This window comes from Hippocampus bargibanti, linkage group LG14 (genome assembly GCF_051943395.1).
Source record: "Hippocampus bargibanti isolate YZ-2025 linkage group LG14, ASM5194339v1, whole genome shotgun sequence".
Classification (NCBI taxonomy): Eukaryota; Metazoa; Chordata; class Actinopteri; order Syngnathiformes; family Syngnathidae; genus Hippocampus; species Hippocampus bargibanti.
The window spans coordinates 11,769,651-11,782,475 of NC_142747.1; the positions used below are offsets into that span (position 1 = coordinate 11,769,651).

General features: G+C 39.1%; 2 protein-coding genes across 8 annotated transcripts in view; one reads left to right on the top strand and one right to left on the bottom strand.

Annotated features, from left to right (window-relative positions):
- Nucleotides 1-388: 388 nt before the first annotated feature.
- The window catches only part of LOC148888317 (transmembrane protein 120A-like), a 28,008-nt gene continuing 15,571 nt past the window's right edge, over nt 389-12,825 (bottom strand). For 2 of the 6 annotated variants that reach the window (XM_089013017.1, XM_089013018.1), the window contains 12 exons: nt 3,476-3,525; nt 3,187-3,305; nt 2,816-2,926; nt 2,620-2,679; nt 2,356-2,451; nt 2,186-2,275; nt 2,042-2,107; nt 1,889-1,950; nt 1,715-1,807; nt 1,529-1,593; nt 1,228-1,261; nt 389-883 (listed from right to left, as the gene is read on the bottom strand). In XM_089013017.1, the coding sequence (XP_088869143.1) occupies nt 717-883; nt 1,228-1,261; nt 1,529-1,593; nt 1,715-1,807; nt 1,889-1,950; nt 2,042-2,107; nt 2,186-2,275; nt 2,356-2,451; nt 2,620-2,679; nt 2,816-2,926; nt 3,187-3,305; nt 3,476-3,525 (1,013 nt within the window). In that variant the 3' untranslated portion in view covers nt 389-716. Of the gene's footprint in view, nt 884-1,227; nt 1,297-1,528; nt 1,594-1,714; nt 1,808-1,888; nt 1,951-2,041; nt 2,108-2,185; nt 2,276-2,355; nt 2,452-2,619; nt 2,680-2,815; nt 2,927-3,186; nt 3,306-3,475; nt 3,584-12,825 lie in introns of all 6 variants that reach the window. The other 4 variants (XM_089013022.1, XM_089013021.1, XM_089013020.1 and 1 more) reach the window with 3 other exon arrangements.
- On the top strand, nt 3,670-12,573 carry gdpd1 (glycerophosphodiester phosphodiesterase domain containing 1). Of its 2 annotated transcripts, XM_089013025.1 has the most exons (11): nt 3,673-5,154; nt 5,251-5,388; nt 5,677-5,719; nt 5,794-5,929; nt 7,492-7,537; nt 8,227-8,348; nt 8,488-8,577; nt 8,696-8,829; nt 9,070-9,129; nt 10,378-10,429; nt 11,543-12,573. In XM_089013025.1, the coding sequence occupies exons 2-11, from the start codon at nt 5,253-5,255 to the stop codon at nt 11,675-11,677; spliced, it is 954 nt and encodes a 317-aa protein (XP_088869151.1). In that variant the 5' UTR covers nt 3,673-5,154; nt 5,251-5,252; the 3' UTR covers nt 11,678-12,573. The 2 variants fall into 2 exon arrangements, with proteins under 2 accessions (XP_088869150.1, XP_088869151.1); XM_089013024.1 differs by having other exon boundaries at nt 3,670-5,388.

The window sequence follows — 12,825 nt, forward strand, 5'->3', positions numbered from 1 at the left end:
GATAACTATACACATCGAGAAGAAATACAATTTGCACACAAATACTCTTTTTACGTTTTAACTTGAAATTGTTCTATATTTTTTTAAGAATATTTGTCTATTTTATCACGAAGTGTTCAGACTAAATTGATAAATGTTTGTGTGTTTATTTATTTATTTATTTGTTTATTTATTTATTTATTTTATTATGTAGCCTGTACATGGACGACTGGTTAGCACACCCGTCTCTCAGGGCTGTTGTGTTCCATTCCTCGCCTATTGCCCAAAGACTGCTGGCATACCCGCGACACTCATCAAGATAAAGTGCTTCAGATCATGGATAAATTCATAAAGACGGCAAGTCCCAAATATAGACATTGAAAACACACTGTGATTTCTAACACACAATTCCAGTGTTTCCCAACCTTTATTGAACCAAATCACAAATTTTATACAGCAAAGATTTCATGGTAAAACGCTAAACAAAAATTCAACCATACAAATTATAGATACAGTAATAATGATCGGCTTGTCTGGACCTGTTGAATTAAACACAATGTTGATACTCGGAGGAAGCCATCACTTGTGTTGTGCAAGCGATGGATAAACAGGTTTATTCTAACTTCTAATGACTTATAGTGGAGGAGTACAGAGATGTTCTGATTGCCAACATACACCTGTCTGTTAATTAAAAAAACTTTTGATGAATTATGTGAAAATTCATGATTTTCAATTATTCACTTGTGTGCCACAGCACCCTCCTCAAGATAAACTACTCGTACTGTTTGAATCATAGGATCTTTGTTTTGTGATTCATCCGCTTGAGCTTCTGATGGACCACAGCAAGCGTCGTGAAGAAATTTCCCGCGAACAGAATTAAGAAGCAAAGGCTGCATACCAAGACCTGGCATTAATAACAGAATGAAGTTTCAATTCACCTGCAATCGGGACAAGCTTTTTTTAATCAAAAAGTTAACTTGGGAATTCAATCACGGCGCCGCGAGAGTGGCTGCCTTTCCAGCAGCTCCTGTATTTTGTTTTTCTACTTTCATTCCTTTCATAACTTTGCTGCTGTGAAATGTAAATTCCTCCACAGCGAGACTAATAAAGGCAAATCCAATCCAATCCATCTTAACGAGAAATGGTTGCCTCATTGTAACGTGAGTAAGGTATGTCTTTTAAATGAATAAATTTCAATAAAATGAAAACATCAAGAGGGGATGAAAATTGGGTTATGTGAGCGCTGACCTGCCATTCTTTGCAATCTGGAAGCTGTGCCAGTCTGAACAGAGAGATGCTATTAAAGAGCTGCCAGAACTACAAAAAAACATGAGGTCTTAGAATTGTATGTTTTGACGTGAAAAGAAAAATCTAACAAACAATGACACATCAAACGCAACACGCAAATGCAAAACACAAATAGATCGTAGCATGTAAACAAGCAGAATGTTCACATGAGCCTGTGATGAGTGAAACCATGACAAAGTTAATTATTAATGCAAGCTCATGCGTGACTCGTGTGCCGATGTTCCATTGACGGTATACTCACATGACCAAAAAACAGGAACGGCAAAAGAAATGTCAGTCCTTTCCACATCCAGGACTGAAATCCTTCTAAGAAGAGAAACTACCCATGTACCGTGTTCTGAATTCTAAACGTTAATCATTTATTTGTACATGGCCTCCACATGAAATGATGCAGAGAGCATGTTTATTCTGTGTTTGTGAACCTTACCCACGGTCAGATCCATGTTATGTCTTTCACCCAACGCTCTAAGTCTGTATAGACAGCCACTCTGATAATAACACTGCAGACATTGAACAAAACCTGCATGTTCATGAGAAAATGTTTGGATGACGTCTTGAGAAAAATCTGGTGTAACTTACACTATCAAAGACTTGACCTTACTTTGATAGAGGGAGTAAGCCAGGAACTGGTTCCTGAAAATCTTGTACAAGTTGCCATCTGGCCTTGAGTGCAGAAGGGAGGACACTTTAACCATACGATGCCAGAAAACTTTCAGGGTTCACGTTAGCTGTCAAGGGCGTTCTCTTTACTCACCATGTCAGCATTACACCAGACAAAAAAGCTGAGATGTAATGATGGAAAACCCACCAGCCTTTGATTCTGAAATGGAGGTGACACATGGAGAAAATTAACTTCCAAAATAATTTTCTTCAGAACTTTATACTGTTTCCGGCTGACCTGGAGCCATTGTTGATGAGGATACTTTCCCTGATTGTTAATGTGCAGTAATACCAGACCAGCAGGAAGTTGAGGATGGCATCAAGAAATCTGAAGCCATGAACCAAAATTAAACACAATTGTCCCATTGACTCATGGGAAGGACCAACTTTTTTTCTGGAAATGCTTACCTGTAGTTCACAAAGAAATAGCATGTAAAGGAAAACAGCAGCACGATGACAGTGAGGTACAGCTTGAACTTCTCATATTCGTCTTTGTAGGCAAATCTGAGAAAGAGTTTTCAAAAAGTTACAAACAAAAATAGAATAAGGAAGTGCGCAAGGCTTGTGGACTAAATGAAGTTAGTGAGATGTGATGCCTATGGGAACATTGCTGACTTTTCTATATAACCTCCTTTAGAAAAAGGTCACCTTTTCAGGAAAAAAAGTACTTACTTTAAGTGTTTGCTGAGCAGAGTTACATTCACATTTCCAAGAACCAGTCTGAGATACAGCCTGAAACACAATCACATTGAAATTTTGTCCTGATTTCATTTTTTTCATAATAATATAAGAACACAACATGTACAACGTTTTGTTTTTTTAATGGTAGACTAAAATGTATATTTTTAGCATAGTTGATTTTTTTCACCCATTTTTCCGTGGGAGAAAGGATTCCATTTCAAAGAAAGCATTGGTTTGCAGTTTTATTTTCTCTTTTATTTCATCAAGGGCATCTTCTTCCAACAGTCCTTTGTTGCACCTGGTTAATGAGACAATAAGACAAAAATGTGAGTGTCCTAGTGTATACCTATGAGTTTGCGTGCTTGAAAGTCTCCCCTTTCAGCTAAATGTGTGTGCGTGTGTGTGTGTGTGTGTGTGTGTGTGTGTGTGTGTGTGTGTGTGTGTGTGTGTGTGTGTGTGTGTGTGTGTGTGTGTGTGTGTGTGTGTGTGTGTGTGTGTGTGTGTGTGTGTGTGTGTGTGTGTGTGTGCGTGTGTGTGTGTGCATGCGTTGACAGGTACTTTTTGACACAAGAGGACAACTCCTTCAATCGTGTTTGTTGATGGCGAATGAAGGAAGTGCATCTTATTTGGAGTTTGACAATTTCATCCAGTTTTTGTAGGTATATCCGGTGTGACTCCTGATTAACAACAAAACAGAATTAGAGAATATCAATAACCACAGGAAATTATGCAGTGCAGTTGGTGTGACTGAGTTTTTTGCTCGTGAATTTAAATAGTATCTTGAGAACTGAGAGCATGTGCTATTTAATATTAAACACAGGGTTGGTGATTACTCATAGTTGCTTACCTGAGCATGCTGATACTCTTCTTCCAGGCAGTCCAATTGCTGCTGAATATCTGTTAAATTTGGCGGAATTTTGTGAGTTCTTTGCTGGTCTTCCATTTACACCAAAGTCTGTGCATTAAATATAATTATGTGCCGTCAGGGTGTGTATGTCATTATCACAGACAGTTTATTGCACCAAGTGAACTTTGACTGGAGTGCGAATATTCAAACTTGGACATTGTTCTGCGTTTACATTTGTGTGTCATTGTCAAATATTGCTAAAAGGGGTTGTTAATCCTGACTAAATCATATATATTAGTTGTATAGATTGATACAGCTTTGTCTGATTCAATATTTATATTTTTTATGAATATGTGAAATAAAATAAGAAGAAGAAATGACAAATCTATAATGTAAAAATGTATACCACAGGTCTAAAAAAGGAATATAACGTCAAAATGTACATATACAAAGTACAATTGATAGCTTTGCATTCTCAATTGATTATTGAAACAGAGGTCCATATGTTTTCTTTCGTATCTCCTAAACAGAAATTAGAAAACGTAAACATTTTCATCATAATGTCTGGTACAAATTTAACACTTCCTATTTCCAAAAGACTGTGAAACATGGTAGGAGCAGGTTCAACACTTACAAGTTTCTGTGAAAAGAAATGACAGGAAAAGCTGAAAGTCTATATTTTATTTGGGGCAAATCAAAGACAGCAGAATTACTTCTGAAGGCCTTGAGGACATTAGATTGGCATGTCAACTAAAATCATCTGAGAGAAAGAATTTGTAATCAGAAAATGTAGAAATGATTGTTTTGAATAACGTAATAGGTTGAATTTCCACTTGTGCCATGTAAGGATTAGTTGCCACCTAGTTGACAAAATAGTCCCCACTACCATATGTGCATTTCACATTCTCAAATACTATGACTGGAAGATAAAGCTTCTTAAAGGACTGAAGTTCTGTTTGTGATGTAATGTAAGGAAAGACATGCCCATTTCACGGTAAGATCAGAAAATTGTCATCAAATGGTGAGTATAGTTTTTGCTTTTTTTGAATGTTGCTGTTGCGATTACCATTTTGTGTTTGGGAGCCTTTTACTGAGCGAGTTGCTTGTTCTGTAGCCACAAAGGGACATATGTCTTCTTGTGCCGGTCCCAAGCCCGGATAAATACAGAGGGTTGTGTCAGGAAGGGCATCCGACGTAAAAGCTTGGCCAAAAAAAACATGCGGATCAAACCTCTAAGATGGAGGACACTGATTTGCTGTGGCGACCCCTTGAAGGGAAAAGCCGAAAGGAAAAGAAGAAGACAAAGTACAACTGAAAATGTTCACCCAGTACAATGACATTGTCTGGTTTCTGGTGGATTGAGTCATTAGAATTTCTCAATCTATCCGCCAGAGGGTGATAATTTACCTCTATTGCAGCATTGTGTCCATGACGCAGTCCACAAAGAAGAAAAGCTAAACAACCACACAAGCGGAGACAAGCAATGTCACGCACTCGTTTTATTGCATTAAAAACAAGCAGCGGACTGACCCAAATGACAGATACACACATCTAGACATTTATCAACTGGAACCGGGACTAAAACGGTCGATTGAACAAAGGACACCGCGAGAATCTTTAATAAATGGGTAGGCGCCCGACTTGTCAAGCTCTACCCGGATGCTAAACAACTAAAATTGGTTCGTACACCGGCGTTAAAGGTGAAGTAGTTACTGTTGGACGAATGGTGCTCGTAACAACTCATATTTGTGCGTGTCCCGTGAATTCTGGAGAAGGAATGTACGGTGCGGTTTACGTCCTGTCCACGGTGACTGGTTACGTCCTCACCTCCGCGTTATTACTCAAATGTCCGACTCTTTTGCATCGGAAGAAGAAAGAGAGGTTCCACAGCAAGCATATTTCACATCGTGGAGGTAAGTGAGTACTCTCTCAAGTAGCAGTGCGTATGATTTCATTCTTGTGGGGGCAGGAATAATATCCCAATTCAATGTTGTGGGATCCCATTCCCAAATTAGAACAATACTCAGTCGGGACTTTAAAGCACAGACACGTGTGTGAGTAGTAGAGGTTCTGATTCAACTCTAACTTTGTTATTAACGCACAGACTCAAAAATCACTACAGATCAAGCTTGTATCTTGTGCGGGTCTTATTAGAAATTGCAACTGTCCATAACATTGTACCACTCTTGTTTGCATTGCAGGAGCAGCAGAAAACCTTGAGAATACCATGGCAGCTTTCAAACAGTAAGTTGAACTTCAACCCACAGCACCAGGTGGAAGTCTGCTGCTGAACAATATCTACCTGTTGTTCCTCTCAGTGCCGTGGCTCTTGGCACGGACATGTTGGAGCTTGACTGTCACCTGACAAAGGATGAGCAGGTTGTGGTGTCACATGACCGACACCTACAACGAGCAACTGGTATTAATGCATACATCGCTGACATGGCATATGGGGTACGCATTTATTTAATTTATTCTATAGTATTTTAATGGACAACCGACACTATTTTTTTGTTTCCTAACTGACATCAGAAAAACGTTTTATAGCATCTAAAATACCCAAAACATGCAGGCTGATATTTTTAGTCCGGAAATGGCCAGTTTCAGATGGCCCCCTTGTTCATGACGTCAGGCCAAGACGTCTTGCCTTGCAATCAAAACAATTGCTTCAGATTCGGAGAAGATACTTTCTTGTTACTCATCCAGTTATGAATATGATTCAAATAGTTCTGAAGAGGAAAGCATAAATGTTTGCAATCGATTAAAGAAGTCCTCCCATATCAATTCGAGCCGTCAATGACAGCATGTAGTTTCCGAGAAAATGCAAAAGATGGCGCCCAAGCTCCGTTGGAAATGGGCTGATTTGTCTGCTGGGAATTTGTGTCTGCGAATATCAAATAGTAGTCTTGGTGCAACACAACGATTCACCATCGTGTTATTTATGTGTTTTCCTTCTAATTTCCCCATCAAAACGAAGTTTTCAGACCAAAAAAAAAGTCCCGCAAAATGCAATTTTGTGTCACTTTCTCGGTCAGGGGGCGTTCCAAATGTGATGTCACGTAGGGGATCGTCATCAACTCGAAAAAAAGACTTCCTGAATATTCAGCGCGAGTCTTAAAACGTAAAATATAGACAGTATATGCGTTGGGAGTCTTTGTAAATTACGCTCAGTAGAAGTCCTTTGAAGTGATTTTACAAATTATGGACACAACTTGTCCGGGGGCGTCGGTTGTCCTTTAAGTTCCCTGTTATTTTAGCTGTCTTTCGCTAACTCACTCACTCATTCATACACAGTACAGTGAGACCTCAACTTGCAAACACCTTACAAAATTTTCGTCTTACAAACTTCAAATTTCTGAAAATTAAACCTTATAATAAGCACTATTTTCATATTACACACCCACCACGGCTGGCGGAGTGATCTTCGGCGGAAGCACACGACCGAACAGCACCAGAGGTTAAGTTACCAACAGTCCTTATGGAAGCTGATTCTCCTTCCATATAGAAGGTGATTCTCCTTCCATAAGCCATCAACGAACATCAAAAAGGTAAATAAAACTTTATTTTACAGCACAGTTTATTTCTTTAATTACAGTCCTCATGTAATGTGCCTCTCTTTCCAAACAGCAATTCCCTTTGACCTTCAACCTCCAACGCCATTCCATCAAGCCATTAATGACCATAACAAATGTAAATAAAGTGAATTTATGATACAATGCAGTGTATTTCTTTCATAACAATACAATAGCACATTTATTATACATAGAATAAGGTATGTTGTGTGTAGTTTTAAGGCTTATTTAGTTGAAAAGTATATTTTATGGAAACCCGGGAACGGATTATTCCCATTTTAATGGTTTCCTATGGGAATTTTTTTTGAGATACACACTTTTCGCCTTACACACTCTGTCTGGGAACCAATTAAGTTCGTAAGTTGAGGTCTCACTGTACTTCACCACCATATTTGACTTCATGTCTCCATGCCTTTTCCACATTCCACTCTTTGCTCTGTGCAGGAGTTACCACCATACCTCTGCAAGCTGAATGTGACCTTTCAAAAGGGTGAGTGCCTATGGCTGGGTCACTCCAATGCACGCTCACGTGTCAATCGGACCTCTTAACTCATTCACTGCCAGACATGTGCCAATAAAGCTGGAATGTACTTGTCGGGCTCATTTAAAGGGGCGTTTACCTGTTTCAACACGACGGCCAGTATCATCCAATCAAAATTGCGCTCTCCGCCAACCTAGGTCAGTGTCCTCCAATCAAAATTGCGCTTTCCGGCAACTGCAGTCCCAACAGGAAATGAACGGCGAAAAAAACGAGAATATGTATTTAGTTTTATCGGCGAGCCATATGCAATCATCAAACGAGCCATAGGTTCCCGACCCCTGATATAGCGCTTTAACAACAGCGGAAGATGGAACAAGCGCTAACATGGAAAAAAGGAAATGCTGCAACCTTGTGGAAAAGAAAAAAACATTGCAAGAGGCCATGGCCAGCGCTCTATCGGCACCCAAGAATGAAAAAACAAAACCAGAACAAATTCAGGAATGACGCTCTACGTCATATTTTCAATTCCCGAATACTGGCAGTGAATGAGTTAATCAAACTGCTACCGCTGTAAACCAGTAAACATCCTGCCGAGGTTGTATTATATAATAACTATTTTTATATGGGGTGGTTAGGTAGGGGGTGCCATAATTTCTACTGAAACTGACCCCGTTATCTACATGTCCTTGTGTGTACAGAGTGTATATGCGAGGGGGGAGATGACAAACGCATTCCTCTGCTCAAGGATGTTTTTGAAGCATTTCCCAACACCCCTGTCAACATTGACATCAAGGTCAACAACGACACACTAATCAAGAAGGTGTGTGTACGTGCGTATGCTCTGAAAGAATATCAGTATGAAAGCCTATTTCATTTTGTCTCTGACGGCTCAATGTCAGATCCATATTTCCTTTGACATTCAGATTATATTTTGGTATTTTTTTGTATTTGGGTGGCAGGTGTCCGAGCTGGTTGTAAAATATGACAGAGAGCACCTTACAGTATGGGGCAACGCCAGCAACCAGATAGTCAGGAAGTGTTACAAAGAGGTATGTCTGCCTGCTGTTTCCACATCACCACTCAGTCATATTTGTCATGGTAGTTTCATAACAAACCATTTGCAGAGTCGGCAGCTATCCCTGACCATCTTGGATTCGTGTTTTGCAGAACCCCCGCATTCCTGTGCTGTTTAGCTTTCCCAGAGTGTTGCAGTTGTTGTGTCTCTTCTACACGGGTCTTCTCCCATTTGTTCCTTTAAAGGAACAGTTCTTGGAGATACCAATGCCCAACATTGTTAACAAGTAAGTGTATGCATGGAAAAGTAGGCACAATGTTTGTCAGATGTAGAACACGTACAATGAAGGGACAGTGCTTCATTTTCCCACACATGTTATGTTACAGGCTTAAACTTTGTTTTTATTCCCCAATTCGCTTGTCAAATAATTGCCCAACCCATCTGTTAAATTTAAAATCAATCAATGCCATTTTTTAAAAAAGCAAAAAACATTGTCATTTCTTCAATATACTGTACCTCTTTCCAGACTTTATGATGCGAATAGAGTGAGCAAGAGTCAGCGCCTAATTACCTGGCTTGCAGACTGGTGAGTTGACTCAACAAGTTTGGCAGTCAGTCAACTTAGTGGCCTATTGTCTGATTGTTGGAATTAGGTGCACTTAAAGGACAACCAACGTCTCTGGCAAGTTGTGTCCATAATTTGTAAAATGGCTTCAAATGACTTCTACTGAGCGTATTTTACAAAGATTCCACCGCATATAGCTATGTTTTACGTTTTAAGACTCGCGCTGAATATTCCGGAAGTCTTGTTTTTGAGTTGGTGACGAGTTCTCACCCTACGTCACTGAAGGAACGTCCCTCAGCGAGAAAGGACATACCTTGCATCACCTCAATGCATTTTGCAATACTTTGTTTGGTCTGAAAACTTCGTGTTGGTCCGTGTTGATGGCGAAATTAGAAGGAAAACACATAAATAACACGATGGAGAATTCTTGTGGCACTGAGCATCTATTTGATATTCACTGACAAAAATTGTTAGGAATTAATCAGCCCATTTCCACGGAGCTTTCCACTGAGCTTTGTCGCCCTCTTCTGCCTCTTTTCGGTGCTACATTTCCCCCCCAGATGACACACATTCGGTGCTATATTTCCCCACTAAAAATGACACGGAATAAATTCTTTAATTGATTGCAAACATGTATGCTTTCCTCTTCAGAACTATTTGAATCATATTCATAACTGGATGAGTAACAAGAAAGCCATCTTTTCCGAATCTGAAGCCATTGTTTTGATTCTCGAGCAAGGCAAGACGTCTTGCCGTGACACCACGAACATGGGGGCGGGACCTTCTGAAACTGGCCACTTCCGGGTTCATTTTTTTGCAGATTTTGGACACTTTAAGTCATTTTTATTGGTGTTTTGTATTTGACTAAAAATATCATACTGCGTGTTTTGGGTATTTTAGATGCTATAAAACGATTTTCTGATGTCAGTTAGGAAACAAAAAAGTGACGTCGGTTGTCCTTTAACATTTTCCTGTACTATTTTATCTTGTCCCCTACTCAGTTTTTTAAAGTAATGTTTCTACCCTTACTACTTTCTCAATTCATTTTTTTTCCTTTGCAGCTTACTGATGAGGAAAGCTATCATACTGCGTGTTTTGGGTATTTTAGATGCTATAAAACGATTTTCTGATGTCAGTTAGGAAACAAGAAAGTGACGTCGGTTGTCCTTTAACATTTTCCTGTACTATTTTATCTTGTCCCCTACTCAGTTTTTTAAAGTAATGTTTCTACCCTTACTACTTTCTCAATTCATTTTTTTTCCTTTGCAGCTTACTGATGAGGAAAGCCCTCTTCCAGCATCTTACTGCTCGGGGAATACAGGTGATGTTTGACGAGGTTATTTGTACCTTCACTGATATGTTGTTTTGTTCAGTTTTGTCCTGGAGTAACCCGACTTGATTAGAGAAACCAAGTCACACATCATTGTACGTTTAATGATACAGTGATATCTCAGCTTATGAACGCTTTAGCTCACGGACATTTTGCCTCACGAACATTAAATTTGCGAGCATATAGTCTTGGCTGACGAACTAATTTTCGGCTGACGAAACAAACCACGCAGCGCCACGGTGGCTGGCGGACTAGTTTTCGTCACCCCTTTCTTTGAGTGTGGACGTGGTTTGTTATCAAGTGGAGTACTTTTGCTATTATGGGCCCGAAAAAGACCCCACCACAGGCTTGTGTTAAACTGAAGAGAACACAAACAAAAAATTACGGGCGAGCAGAAGAAGGAGATCATCGAAAAACACAAATGAGGTGTGCGTTTGTGTGACTTAGCGTCCCAGTACGAGTATGCTAAGTCGACCATTGCTATGTGTGGCTAAGGGTGTTTCTGTGTTGTCTAAGCAACGGTCTCAGCTAATAGAAGAGGTTGAAAAACTTCTGTTGATTTGGATTAACGAAAAGCAACTAGCAGGGGACAATGTGAGTGAGGGTATTATCGCCGAGAATGCATAGCAACTTCCCTCGGGTATCATCAAGAGGCAACTACATAAACGACCATCACAAAGGTAAATAAAACGACTTTATTTTACAGTACAGTTTATTTCTTTAATTACAATACAATAGCACATTTATTATACATAAAATAAGGTATATTTTGTGTAGTTTTAAGGCTTATTTAGGAGAAATTTATGTTTTATGGGGACCTGGGAAGGCATTATTCTAATTTTTAATGGGTTCTTATGGGAAATGTTCGGCAGACAATCTTTTTCGCCTTACACACATTCACTGTATTTTATTTTTCTGGCATGTAATGGCATAATCAGAATCAGAATCAGAATCAGAATCATCTTTATTGCCAAGTATGTAGAACACACAAGGAATTTGTTTCCGGTAGAACACGCTGCACTAGTATAGTTGTAAAAAAAATTGATTGACTATCTGTATATTCAGAAATATCCAAATTAATAGAACTGTTGCTTCTGGTTTCAGGTGTACATTTGGGTGCTGAATGACGAAGAAGACTTCCAAAGGGCATTTGACTTGGGAGCTACAGGGGTTATGACAGATTTTCCTACCAAGCTTAAAGACTTCCTTGATCAGAATAGCCTTTCCAAGCCTCAGTGATGTGTCTACGGCCAACTGAACTCTACCATCAAACCAAGATAATTGTGTTTGAGCACTGCAAATTTTTAAATTTCGGTGTTAAACTAGCAATACAATTGAACCTAAAACTAATTGAAATTTGGTATCAAATCTTTTGATGCAATCATTACAACCACACGTTTGATCATTTTACTTGAATGTATTGGTTATGTTTGCAATACTACTCAAGCGTTAGATGTTGTATGCAAAAAGGCCGATAGATTGTGCTGGCCGTTACAATTTACCTCACATTTTACTCCATGGACCGATGTTTCGATTTTGGTTTCATTTTAAAATCTAGTTCTGCGTTTCTACTGGTGAGTGCTGTCTAAACAGCTGCACTAAATCTGTTTTCAGAGACAGGATTCACAGGTCCCGACGACTTTTGATTTCAATTAAATTTGTCAGCATAGGCAATTTGGCCACTGTGCTGACGTCAGACAGCAAGTGAGTAAAAACAAGGGCATGCTCAAGGGCAGTACTGCACTATTTTCTTGAATGAATAATATATTTGAATATAAGAGGCATTTCCATGTGCAAGAATGTTTTGCAAGTTTCTTTTAATGAGTTGCACATGTCTTTTTTCCCCTGAAAAAATGTTTTAACATTTTGGGATAATCCCATCATGATTCATTTTTTCTCAATTAATGCAGAGGGAAAAATACACTAATTGGAGGATGATCAAACCACTAATATTCTCCAATGCAGATAGGTCACCAATCACTTTACGTTATGATTGAATGTAATGTTCAATGCTGGTGTCAAGCGTTGTCAATGAAATGAACTTTTATATTTGTGTATGTGTGTATTGATTAGTACACTCCCCCAGTCTCAAAGTCAACCTGCATTGCAGATATTAAAGCAACTGAAATTGTGTACATTATTTGTATTGCACTGTTATTGTTTGAAGATGTACGACTGTGTTTCAGTGACTTGGTCTGTTTTGACAGTCTCACTTCGTCGTGTTTGCACAAGGGACAAGAGTTTTGTAGTAGTTCAGTTATTATTGAGCCATAATAAAAATATACACGCTCTATTTCTGACAAAGGCAAACAGTTTTTCTACCGGTGTAAATATGATCGCACCACTATCGAAGCTGCTATTTCCAATTTAGCACACGAAATGATAGC

Bases quoted from the DNA above. Each gene is read 5' to 3' on its own strand.
- gdpd1 (XM_089013024.1), top strand. From the start codon at position 5,199: ATGGTGCTCGTAACAACTCATATTTGTGCGTGTCCCGTGAATTCTGGA. The intron at 7,538-8,226 runs GTGAGTGCCTAT...TTGTGTGTACAG, and splicing joins GAATGTGACCTTTCAAAAGG to AGTGTATATGCGAGGGGGGA. The intron at 8,578-8,695 runs GTATGTCTGCCT...CGTGTTTTGCAG, and splicing joins TCAGGAAGTGTTACAAAGAG to AACCCCCGCATTCCTGTGCT.